The sequence below is a fragment of the Notothenia coriiceps genome, unplaced genomic scaffold, assembly GCF_000735185.1.
Source record: "Notothenia coriiceps isolate Sejong01 unplaced genomic scaffold, NC01 NC01_scaffold00015250, whole genome shotgun sequence".
NCBI classification, from domain to species: domain Eukaryota; kingdom Metazoa; phylum Chordata; class Actinopteri; order Perciformes; family Nototheniidae; genus Notothenia; species Notothenia coriiceps.
Genome location: NW_011347951.1, coordinates 686 through 14,022, shown reverse-complemented (window position 1 = coordinate 14,022; position 13,337 = coordinate 686). Strand labels below are relative to the sequence as shown.

Sequence of the window (13,337 nt, the reverse complement as noted above, 5' to 3'; positions counted from 1 at the left end):
AATTTAGAGCTTTAATCTTAAACGAAGCTCGTTTGTCTCTCTGCTGCAGCTCGTCATCTTAACGAGCTCAGAGACAAACCAGCGCTTAGTCCCGCCCACTTCCTGCCAAACACTGCGCTGATTGGTTGTGATTCCTCTGTGATTGACAGGTGGGTCATTCCTAGCATTAAGTGCCATTTAGGTCCCCAACACATTACATCATATATTTGCATTTAAAAGTTCCAATGCTTACTTTAAAATCTCGGTTTTACATGTGCATTCCCCTCTACTATAAAACAACAATGTTATTTACCCAGGATATTCAAAAATCTAAATAATTACTCAGATTTTAGCACAAGTAGGCCAAATTGCTGTAATTGTTGTTGTTAATTCATTTTTATTGTTTAAAGGAGACCTATCATGCTATATTTGAATAATATATTGTAGGGCCATACCTATATAAGGTATATTTATACGTTTATTTTTTTCAAAATACCAAACAGATCATGCATTTTAGCCATGCCTCATTTTGCTCTATTTTCCTCTCCTCCACCCTGTCTTTGCATGCGCTGCAGCTGACCACGCCCCCCTGCAAAGGAGGGGGCCGAGTTACGAGCGTCATGTTATCATGCTGTTACCATGCCCGGCAACCTCTCATTCCCCTGATTGGTGGAGAGTTGGCCATATAGGCGGAGCTCCTCGTCCCTGACGTCACACTATTTTCAAATCTGTATCAGTCTGTATCAGATCTGTTGCTGCCCCGTTTTTAAAGATTTGGGTATGGAGGAAAAGAGAGACGGTTGTGTTTTCTGACACTTGGTGAGTTCCCTGACACACCGGGGATACATATTGATTTATAAAAGACGTACAAAAGTGCATTTTGCATGATAGGTCCCCTTTAAAGTAAAAAAAAAAGAGTGTGTCCCCTCTTTGAACGTCCCCCCTGTTACTCTGATTTGAATCCCTCTGGACACGCCCCTTTACTATTCTACTATTTGTATGACTCAAGAAGGATACATTTGCAGCGGGAAAATCATCTTCAAGAAGCAGAGTAAGTACCATAGGCAAGTATGCACTCTTCCTTTAACGTTTTTTAAAGTTTTTCTAAAGAACTGATCTGTTGCGGTAAAGCACAACATTTCCATCCCCTTTATGCTCATTTCAACCCAGTTTCACGGCATTTCGTGTTATAGTCACAAAATTCATCTATTGCCATTCTTTTCGTGTCACACAGAACGATTTTAAAAGCAATGTAAATAATGACAAATTAGAAGGAAAAACAGATACAAAAATATACAGATTTCAGTATTCTGACACAGAACGATTTTAGAAGCAATGTATTTCTATTTGTAGTATGTTTGGTGTTGAGGTTGGGGAGGGGGGGGGGCTAGTGACTTATCCGACCGGCCCACATCGTCCGACCGGCCCACTTCAGTAACGGCCAATCGGTATTCGTCCCGAACGTCCCGATGGCCAGTCCGCCCCTGGGTTAGGCTTAGGGTAAGATATTGAGTAAGAAAATCTTTTTATGAAGCACACAGCTTCTGGTCTTCCAAGACCCGACCGGACAAAAAGACGTGGTGCAGGCACGAAACATATACCAATAGAAACACAAAAGCGAAAATCGTGTTGGTGAACACGAATCAATAGATTAAATTAATTTCGTGACTATAACACGAAATGCCGTGAGACTGGGTTGCTCATTTTTTGTGGAAACTGATGAAAATATGGCCTATCAAATATCTTTCTCTGTCACCAAGTGCTCGCTTGATTATCATCACACATGTAGCAATAGCCAAGTTTATCATAAAATGTCCACCCTGTTACTAATTTTCACAGTAACAGGAGTCAGGACACACAGTAACTTTTTTTTGTTTTAAACATAATATCCTGAGCTTGACCAACATATTTTTCTTATACTTTAACAAGCCATCATTCAGATTAAATAAAAAAAAACATGGGAAATTATGTTTTTTATTTTGGATTAACCTATAGCTGAAATGGCACCGAATGCTAGGAAGGACTCAAGTACTGGTACAGGTAAGAACATAAGATAATTTAACGAGAAACTCTACAGACTTTAGGTCAGATATCACTTCAGAAAAAGAGTCTCAGGGGCAAATTAATGAAAGGGTTTGCCAAGCTTGCACAAGAAAGTTAAAAGAAACAGTGTATTTCTCAAAGGACCCGCAGGTTGGAGAGCTTTTCTCAGTGCACTGCCAAGCAAATACTGCCTCCATACTTGTGTTTTATTTTGGTAAATTCAGACATTTGGCGAAGTGGGTCCCGTCTTTATGCAGTGAATGTATTTGTGTCTCTTATAGTGTTGATGGTAACTGAAGCACATTTATATTGACATTTTGGGATTTAAAGAGGCCCTATTATGCTTTTGGGGGTTTTCCCTTTACTGTAGTGTGTTATATAGATATATAAAGAATGGAAACATGTTACAGTAGAGGCAATGAGCAGAACAGGGCCGCTTTAACCTGCATTCTCTCTAACATGCAGCAGGGGGCAGTGGGAGCAAAAAGATGTCAGACTGTGTAAAAGTCTATGAGAAAATGACCCTACTTCTCACTCGATTTATTAGCTCAGTTAACATTTATATGATTGGTTTATGGTCTCAATCTTTAGTGTCAAGTCCTCTTCAATACAATATGATGATCATTTATTAAATTATTGTCCCATTTAGTGTAAAATAGATGATAAAGTACCTTGTAATTGACTGGTCGCTGCAACCAATTTGTTCCCGATTGTGCAATAGCCTACAAAAACATATATGATTGTTTATTACTGGCTGCTTGCTAAATCTCATTATTGTGGTTTCCCAACAGAAGAGGGCAGTGATGGTGTATTTCATACACTGGACTAAAGTTTAAAATATAGAGACTGCATCATTTCATTCATCTTATAAACTGAACCTCAGCAGCTGAAAGACACTCACATAGTAAAGTGTGTGTTTGTTTCTCAAAGCTAATCTTTAAGAAGCTGAACACATGAGCTCTGTCTCACCTCCTGTCTGTCTGGTCCTTCTCTCTCTGGTGTATTTTAATCAAGTGTGTTTCCTGATAATGAAAACCTGTGATAACAGTTCCTTTGTTGCGCCCGCTGATAAGCCCTGCAAAGCCTGGATCATTGTTCTCCATTAATTAGTGTGTACCCTTGCCAGCACTTGATGGCTGATGGCTTTGCGGCGGGGGACCGAACTTAAAGTCACCTTACAAACAAGCAGAAAATCAGCTGATTGGGAGTCACGCTGCTGAAATACAGGATATAACTGCCTTTGGATGATATTCTGAACGACGTTTGTGTCACTTATTGATGCATTCTGACTTTGTTTTGAATACTTGTACATGTTATACTTAAAGGGTTTATTCCTACTCAGCTATATTTTACTATATTTTGTAATGTTATTTTTTATGTATGCACCATCCCATCAAGTCAAATTCCTCGTACGTGTTAACTGGTAATACATCTGTTTCTGATTTTATTCCTAATTACCGGAAATCAACCAACGAGTAAAAACACAATAAAACACAAGTCCAACTTTTCCATTACACTTTAGTGAAATCACACAAATATACAAACTCAGCAGAAGGCAATGGCAATGGTATAAAAACTGACACAGGCTATTACATGAAGAAGATTCATCCTCATCATCATTACATTTTTAACTCAGCAAAAATAAAAAAATAAAAAACAAGGCAATGGCAAATGGTATCAAAAATGGGCCCTGACTACATCCTGGAAAGCGCTGCATCAAGGCGATGTGTGTTTCTGCGTTTTTCAGCTTTCTTCCAGGCAGCATGAATGAAACGGCGGCGCGACGGGAAGCGGATCGTGACGTCATGAAGTCGAGATGTTTTTTTATAATACATGAACATTCACGATTTGACGATAAACGTTCCTGCCGCGCCGCCTAAATGAACAATCCCTTCCTGAACTAAGACACAAGATCCAGTGTGAGCGGTGCTTCTCGGCTAGCTAACCCAAAACTAAAAACGTAACGTAGACGTGGGAGTTTGGCGACATTTAAAACCCGGTACTTTGTTCAGAAAAGTGCTTTACGGACAAAGTTAATTTGAACGTAGAGGATCCGGATCCTGCTGCAGCAGAGAAGCACCGGCTGAGAATAATAATCATAATGACAGTAATAATAATTATATTATGGTACAATAAAATCATCCGACTCCCCGTTTCAGCTCCGTGGGGAGTCCAGTGATTTTGCTGTTGCTATGATACAATGACGCCCGCTGTGATGGGCTGTCGGCTCGACTCGTCTGTCAGTCAACCAATCGTGTGTCAGGAGTCTGCAGAGCTGGGAGGGGCTTAATGAAGGGGGCGGACTCAGTCAACTCCCATAGATTTCCAATGGAAGATCAGATTGATTTTTTAACGGGTAGTCATCTTAGTCTAAATGTAATAACTGAAGCTCCGTCTGACTAAACATGTTCTGACCACTAATCCACAAAGCATTGAGTTTAATCTCCCATTGGTGTACAATTAAATGATCCTGATTTCCCATGAAATCAAGGAGTCTTTGATTTCCAGAGGGATAAAACTGTGACCTTCAGATACATGGTGGTTGTACAAGACTCCCGTAAATGCAAATACCAATTATTTAAAATGAAGGATTACTTAAAGGTTAAAACCATCCCAATGTGAGGAAATTATTTTATAGCTAGGATCACATAAATGTTCAACTTATTTTCCAATGAGAGGTATTTTTAATGGATATAAGATGTTGTTTACAAACTGCTCAATGGAAGTCAATGGGAGGTTGTTTTTGTTCCATTAGGAAGAAGCCCCCATTGATTATAAAAGCGAGTTGCACTATTCTTAATTTGTTGATGAAGGGACATTTATGGAGATACCATTGGTTTGAAATGGGAAAATCCTTAAAATCCACTTCATAGCATCGATCTTATCCAATGGGAGCCCACTTAAAGTCAATGGCACCATTGGTTTAATTGGAGATTCCTAAAATTCAAAATGTATCAATTAAGAGAGTAATTTGGGTTTTCTGTTCAAATAAAAATGTGTCACCTACATCAACTTAAATGTATTTCCAAAGGGAGATTAGAAAAAAGCTTTTTTGAAACCAATGGGAGATGAGTTTAGCTCGATTGATTTTCGATGGGAGAACCATATTTCCCGCTCCCCTCTCTGCTTATTAACTCCTGAAACATCGTCTGGATTGGAAGTCAGAGTCGTCGTAAGATTTAAACAAATCCTCCGATGGATGATTTTCATTAATCAAACTGATTTGACTCCTAAATGATTGGAAAAAGGGATGGATTTGAAAATGGAAAGGATGGGAAACGACCAGATTAAAGCTCTACTTCGGATTGTTTTTGAATCTGGTTTCTATTCAAATGTTTTCCAGAGCCAGAACAGACGCAAAAAAGTGAACACACAAAGTTTTCGTATCACTCTTCTTATCACTATCAATGTAACTCACATAGAAAGACCTAAATTAGGATTTGTGTTTACAATTTAGGGTGAAAACCAAAACTAGTCGACACTTCTGAACAACAGGATAGTGTTACAGAGTTGGTGGTCATTTCCCAGCCTGCACACGGACGTATTATAACATGAAGTGTGTTCAAATGTGTGTGTGTTTATGCAGTAAAAGTATGACATCGAGCTCTTCTCTCTCTTTAACGCTGTACAAGCTAATAAACATCCTCCCACAATAAATATAACTCATCGTAAAAAATAAATTAAAAGAAAATAATCAATAAATATCTCATCGCTGGAGAACGTTAAAAACTCTGAGCCGTGTGTGTGTGTGTGTGTGTGGACAGATGGATGGACACTGCGTCTAAAACGAGGTATCAATCCAATTTTTTTTTTTGCTCTTCCAGGAATTACCCCCAGCCCTCCATCCGGCCTTCAGTCTCAGTTACCTCCTCCCAACTGTGTGTGTGTGTGTTCAAAGGATGGATATGATTTTTAAATGTGTGTATGTGTATAGAGACCACACACACACACACACACACACACACACACACACACACACACACACACACACACACACACACACACACACACACACACACACACACACACACACACACACACACAGTGGAAAAGCATCCAAACATCGATTTGTTCCGGACGAATTTAAAGTGTATTACGGAGGTTTCCTTTCTCTGGTATCAGGATGGAGATCAGAGCGAACCGAAAACATTTCAGTTTCTCAGATTTCACAACATTTGTTACAGAGAAACAGTTTAAACGGCCACTGATTTACAGATATACTGTAAGAGAAATATGGATTGGAGCTGTGTATAGTGGAAAAGATTAAGCTACTAATGCGGATATGACCTGAGTACTTTTGAAGACACCTTCATTTGAGAAAAGGTTACAAACAAAACAATCCTAAATGTTGTTTTAATTCAATTCGCTGCAAGAAATCTTAATACAACTGTGAACATATTTCAACCAGGAAGTATCTGATCAAAAAGTGGATGTTGATTTTCGATGATGCCTTTTCTTTACCGAATGATATCAATGATAAAAAGTCTAATGTTTATGCTCTTATAAGTTGGCAGTTCTCTCTACATTTTGGTGGTAGCAAAAACACATTAGGGTTTGAAAATGTGGATCAATAGCAGCAGCTTTCTGAACATAACTTCTGGCCACCGCTTCTGTTTAAGAAGTGAATCCTGCACCACCGTTTTGCTTCTTTAAACCTGTCTGATATGTTTTGAAGTCATTAGAAAGACATTCTTTAAAGGATATTCTGAGTTGATCAGACTGAGACGTTTGCTGTAGACTTCTTTCTGCAGATCTCTCCCCGTTTCTCCTTCCTCCCTTTCTCTCCTCCCTCCTTTCCGAGACCTTTTCCTTTCTCGGCCGGTTTTGATGGATGACGTTGCCTCAGTCTTTCTCCCCCCTGATCAGTATTCTCCCTCTCTCCTGCTCTCAGTATTCACACTGCATCTCCTCGTCCTCCTTCCTCTCACTTTAGCATGCCAAAAGAGAACCTGACCTCCTCTTTTCATCCTGATCCTCCCGTGTTATACTCCAATATTTATTTCTCCTCTCTGCAATTGATCTGTTTTAGTTCCTCTGCTTCACCTTTCGGCCCTTCTTCTTCTTCCTCTCCTCTCTGCATTGAAATAGTAATTATTTATTTTCCACGCTCCTCTTCCTCACTTCTCAGCATGCAGCAGGCGTTTCCTATGCATCCTCCCTTTTCTTTACGTTTTCCTCTTGGGATTTTCTCTCGTTTCTCGTCCTGCATGCTGACTCCCCTAAACTCACATCTCATCCTATACAGAGAAAAAAAAGGTAATATTTTTATCAAAATGGCGCCGAGAACATAATCCAAAACGTGTTTGGCGACTTTGGGTTTAAAGGGCGATCTGAGATTTTTTTATTTAAAACCATTTTTTAAAAAGGACAGCGAAGATCCCATCTGAGATTTGGAAAGCTTTGAAGATACCGATCGTCCGATTGAAACGGTGCGACTGTAAAGAAAACTATTTTTAATTGAGTTGCCGATACCATCAGTGATTTAACGGTTGAGTTTCCACTGCAGCAGGATCACACACACACACACACACACACACACACACACACACACACACACACACACACACACACACACACACACACACACACACACACACACACACACACACACACAGTGGTATTGGTATGGTAGTGGCTTCCCTCCCTGTTCTATAATTAATCATCTTCAAAGGCAGTCTTATTTTTCAGGACCCTTCCTCCATAATCCTTCTCTTCTTCTTCATTCGGGTCGTTTTGGCCCCAAAATGTTCAAACGACAGTGAAACAACAGCAAGAAAAATGAAAATCAAAGGTGCTTTGTAGCTTTATGGCGTCGCAGAGAGCCAAAAGACAGACGCTGTGGTGGAACATTTTCACACATCAACCAACGAGTCTGATGGTGCTTTTAACGCCTTCACTAGAGATGGTTCACATTTCTTCAGAGGAGGTCATGTGGTGAGAAACATTAAGTAATTCATGTGGAAATATTCATGGATTGGCAAACCATGCACAAAGATCGGTCAATTATTCAATGATTTGTGTTTGCACTTCCCACAGATTCTCATTTTTGAAATAAACGTTTGGATTATTCTGAAATGAAATCAAAGAGAAGGCTTTATCATTTCAAGAAATGTACTGGTAGCCCGCCTCGTTGCACATGACATATTGCCTTGACATTTGAATCCTATGCTGCATAATGTTACGTGAATAAAATGTATTTAAAGAAACCTTTTGGGCGACTCAAACTGCCCTGTCGAGCAGAAACTAGTTTTTTTCTCAAAAAGGTAAATTATCATTGTTAAACTTTACTTTTGACAAATGTTGACCCCAAAATAAAACCCTGAACAATAAATATAAGTTGTGTGAAGCGAAAATGTTCTACCACAGAAACACAAGGTTGAAGGGGGGTGCAGCGTTGCCAGGTTTGAAAGTCCTCTATCCAACAATCCAACCATCCTTCAGTCAGAGAATAAGAGCGTTTCACACTGTAGTCAGTTTTTTGCGTTACGTATAATCCAACCTCCGTATGACGAGCATCAAGATGGTTGGACTGAGGTACAATTCCCTCATCTGCAGAAAACATTTGCAAGTTTTAAGGTAAACATTTGTAGGATTGGCAGACAGTGTGAAAGCGCCCTCATTAGCCTCTAGGACAGGGGTGTCAAACTGAATGTATTCGCGGGCCACATCAGAATTATGGTTGCACTCAAAGGGCCGGTTGTGACTTTAGGACTATATAAATATATAATATATATAAAATAATGTATTATATAATACATAATTTCCTGTGCATTGGATTATTATCGGATAGGGTAATAACTTAATAATTAACTACGTCTGAAAGCAGAAGTCTAGGGCAAATAATTGCAAGTCTCTTCAGTGAGCATGTCACAAAACAAGATGCATTGTGGGACATGTAGGCCACTTTATGGGCAACGTGCTCCTGTAAAGTGGCAATGTAACCATATAATAAACGTATTATATTCTTTGCATGCGGGCCACATTAAATGAAGTCTCGGGCCGGATTTGGCCCCCGGGCCTTGAGTTTGACACCCCTGCTCTAGGATGTACAAGAAATCATCAAAACAAAGACTTCGTTATAGGCGACACATGCAACGTCAAACCCCACCAAAACCTCCAAACTAACCCTCCATCCAACACTGCTCTGTTCGGTTCAAACAAACATCCCATTTGGTAAAAGAAAGTGTCCAAGTTGTTCTTCCAACGTTGACATTCAGAGCAGATATTCAGTTCCTTCAAGTTCAGTCCGGTAACAATCCAGTTTGATTCTGTTCAGTCCGGTTTGAAGGCATAAAGATGGACTTAGTTTGATCCATTGTTCTGTCTCCTGGCTGTCTCTCTTCCTCCAGACTCTGATGTAGCATAATGTTCAGCTTTATACAAGTTCAGCTCCTTAAAATCCATACTGTCAAATCCACAAAGTTCTTATTACATGTTAACATTTCAATATTTCTTTTTTTTCCTTTCTTTTTGTATTCTTTTTTAACTTTTATACTTTATCATCATTATTATTATTATTATCATCTTTCTTTTTTTGTTTTTGTTTACAATTATGGCCACAAGTCTTCAAAGTTCTTGAGTTACGGTCCGGGTTAAAACTCCAGGTTGTTTTTGATCCGGGTTTGGTCCAAGTCCGGTCCAGTTCTGACGTGATCCGGTCCGGTCTTTACATGGCACTGGGCTTGTAGCTCTGCACAGTATTTCCCCCTGGGCACGGTTAGCATGGCGCTGTAAAGCATGGCTGTATGTGGGTGTATGTGCAAGGTCCGACAATAAAGCGTTCTGCACCAACCAGCGTCAAAGTGTACCGACTGGTGCTGAATCCAGAACCCAAATATCCAGGTTGTTCTGGTCCTGAAAAAATGTCGGTCAGTCAGAAGTTCTTCTGTTTTAGCGAAGAATTAGCGAGTCAACCTGCTTATTTACAGACCTTGCCTGTGTGCCTGTGCTGGAATGTATTCAAAACGTAATTCTGGATTAATTTCTTATATATTCACTTTTCATGATTCTGGCGAATTCCACAGTCTTGATTGGTCGGGCAGTACATTACTAAAGAGTCTTCGTGGCCAATAGGATGACCAGAGGCCAGCATCACTGACCAATGACGGAGAGGGGTTGGAAGGGGGAAGAGAAATTAAAAAGTGGGGTGATAGAGGGAACTAGTCAGAATGGAGGGAGAAGGGAAGATAGAGAAGAAGACAAAACGAAGAAAGGGTAAAGTACTAAGAGTTGAGGATGAAGGAAAGGAAAAGGAAAGGGACGGGATTATGGACACAGGTACTGGCGGTCGGTAGGCATTGGGCTCAGTGTGCTGTGGTAAAGAGTGATTGTCCAGAGAAAACATTGGGTGGTTATACAGCAACTTCGAAACTCCTAGATCCTGACGAGGCTTGGCCGAACAGTCCAAGGTCAAGTCAAAGTGTCCCGGCTCCTTGGTTCCTTATCTCCAAAGATGAATTCCTGTTATTTTGCACCGTGAATTCACATCTTTGGAGACTACGCAGTTTTTCCAAGGTAAACTCAAGTTATCAGTTATAGGGACATCAGTTTATTTGCTTCCTTCCCCTTCGTTAAAGCTCGAAACAACAAGTTTGACTTTGACGATTCCTTCCTTGACGGTTGATCAGATTCCTACCATTCAAGGCTAAGGATTCACGACATCAGTAACGAGGCTTCGGACTTCTGCGGTGAGCCTTGACTTGACCTTTTGACATTTAGCCCGGATTCGTCTGGACTACGATGAGGCTTTTGCGATTTTACCATGACCCCTTGACCATCAGCCTAGTTTCCTGATCCTTTGGACCAGAACAAGCTTTGAAGGTGAAGTCCAGAAACTTGACTAGACCTATTGCTTTTCAACTTAGCATCTAGAATTTTCCCAACCAGGCTGGGAATCCTGATGTCAGGTCGATAAGTCCTCATGTCACATCCGTTGTTTGGTGAAACCTAACTTAGTCTTTAGCTTAGTTTCCATGTCTTTCCACAGCCAGGCCCCTTTTGCTTTGATCCCTGCTTACAACCTGCAGTTAATTTAAATTGAAAATCCAAACCGACAGGTGCATCTTGCATCGTTTTTGACCCAAAATGACTCCATTCCACGTTGAAGTCACGTTGTAAATGTATCCAAATCGGTTTGGACACTGATTTTTCAACCCCAAAACCCACCGAACGGAGATAGTTGGGGTCCCAGCCATCCAGGTAATCAGTCTTCAAATCAATCAATCAATCAATCGAGAAATAAATTGCTGATGGATTGATTGCTCAAGGGCCGAAGCTGTGGCCGTCAGTTCGGTCCGACACTGAGCAGTTCAGCTGACTGTTTAGACAGTTCAGAAAAACAAAATGTCTTCACTTCCCCCTCCTCCATTCTTCTTCCCCACCCCCCAATCCTTCCATCAGTCCTTCAGTCCATTCTCTCCTCTCAGCTGCTCCCAGACATCAGGTTGATGGCTTGCTCCAGTTTGTGCCTCAGTTTGTGTTTGCGACAGTACCCGTCCCGATCCAACGCTGTCAGGATCTGCAGAGACAGAGAAAAGACAAAGCAGATTAAACAAGGATCTACAATTATTATAAGGACTTCACTAAATATGTCTCTAACATCACTGATTCAATCTGGTTCTTTTGAATAAAAAAACACTATTGACGCTAAGATTTCTTCAAGATTCTAGACCATTTAAGTTGGTCTGAAGTGTTTTAACTCCACAATCTAGTATCAAATCACTTTGTAATTCGACCAGGGTGTTACCAAGAAACGTACCAGGTACTATTCAGAACATTTGCAAATAAAAACCAAAAAACGAGTCGAGCCATGTCGTCTGATTCAGTTTAAATGCAGCATTACCATCTAACATGTACTCATGACGCTGATGCCTAACATTGTTAATGACATAAAGAAAGAAGTAAAAGCCCCCCCTCTCACCTCTTCCTTGTACTTGTTGATGTAGAAGTAGAGCTCACTGAGTGCGCTCAGTGTGTTGAACTCGGTGCCGTGCAGACGGGACTGCTCCACCAGGTAGGCGTCCATGTCCTGATCACTGATGCTGGGCATCTTCGCAATATCCCTGTAGTACCTGCAGGACACACACATGGAGGTCAATAACTTTAAACTTGTTTCTAATTATGTCAACAAGCTAACGCGTTTCTTTTGTTTATCTTCCCAGAGAATTACCCAAGAGAAATTAGCAAATTTGCAATTGCATTATAAGTCAACACTAATTAATATGATTAATTTCATTTATGTGTCTAAAACGTATTTTCATCAACTAGTTAGCAGGTCAGCTACCTCTTCATGTAGCTCCTTATTTAGCATGTTAGCTGAGATTGCACTCAGTTTTGTACTTGTTTATTGTTTGTGTTTATGTAACAGCTTGATGACGGTTAGATCTCTTGCTGTTGTTGTAGTTTAGGTAATTAGCACGTAAGCTAAGTATCCATCTGGCTCCTGTTGTTTGGTTAGCATGCTAGCTGCCTCTGCATTCAATTCTTCTGGAGTTATTAACTAGTTAGCATAAAGCTTCCTTTGTATCCAGTTCTTATGTGTGCATTACAATTATTTTAGCTGTTTACGTTTGTCAGCTTTCTTTCCACCGAACATTTGTAGAATTCTTAACTGGTTAGCATATTAGCTACCTATCCATGCCTTTATTACATTGTATATTACAGAATATTAACTGGTTATCATGCTAGGTACCTCTGCATTCATTTCCTGTGGAGCAACTAGTTAGCATGAAAGCTACCTTTGCATCCAGTTGTTATGTGTGTATTACAATTGTTTTGCTGTTTACCATTAGCTACCTCTCCATGCTATTATTACATTGTGTATTACAGTTAATTATCTCATTGCTCGCTACCTCTCCACCCAGCTCTTGTAGTTGGGGATGTCTTTAGCGTAAAGCAGCTTGTTGGATGGAGAGTCTTTTCCGAGCCGGTGTTCGGACGTCGAGCAGGAGTCCATGAAGGTCTGGGCGACGACCGACAGACAGGCGTCCGTGATGCTGCTCTTATGGATGTCGAACACAAACTGAGGGTTCTTTATCACGTTCACCCAGAACCTGAGAGGAAGGCTACAGAGACAAAGATAACATTGTTTAAATCTTTTGGTGCTTTTGTCAACATCTTGTAGGAAAACTGTTGGGAAAATACTGAATGTAATCTTCCAATCTGAGAGTAACATGGTAACAAAGGTATCCCAACTGTAGCTGTGAACATGACAGGATGTGTGATTACCTAGAAGAGCATCAGGACTGTTTGAGGCATATGATAGCTATGTGATTAACATGATGATTCAGCCTCTATGGAGAGAGACATGACAAGCA

The 13,337-nt window shown here is 40.4% G+C and overlaps 1 protein-coding gene across 1 annotated transcript; it reads right to left on the bottom strand.

Annotated features, from left to right (window-relative positions):
* Positions 1 to 9,002: 9,002 nt before the first annotated feature.
* On the bottom strand, positions 9,003 to 13,085 carry LOC104948837 (plexin A3-like; the record flags this gene model as incomplete). Its single annotated transcript, XM_010775059.1, has 3 exons — positions 9,003 to 11,539; positions 11,942 to 12,092; positions 12,873 to 13,085. Coding segments are annotated over 3 exons (460 nt in total), but the record flags the coding sequence as incomplete, so codon positions are not given.
* Positions 13,086 to 13,337: the final 252 nt, after the last annotated feature.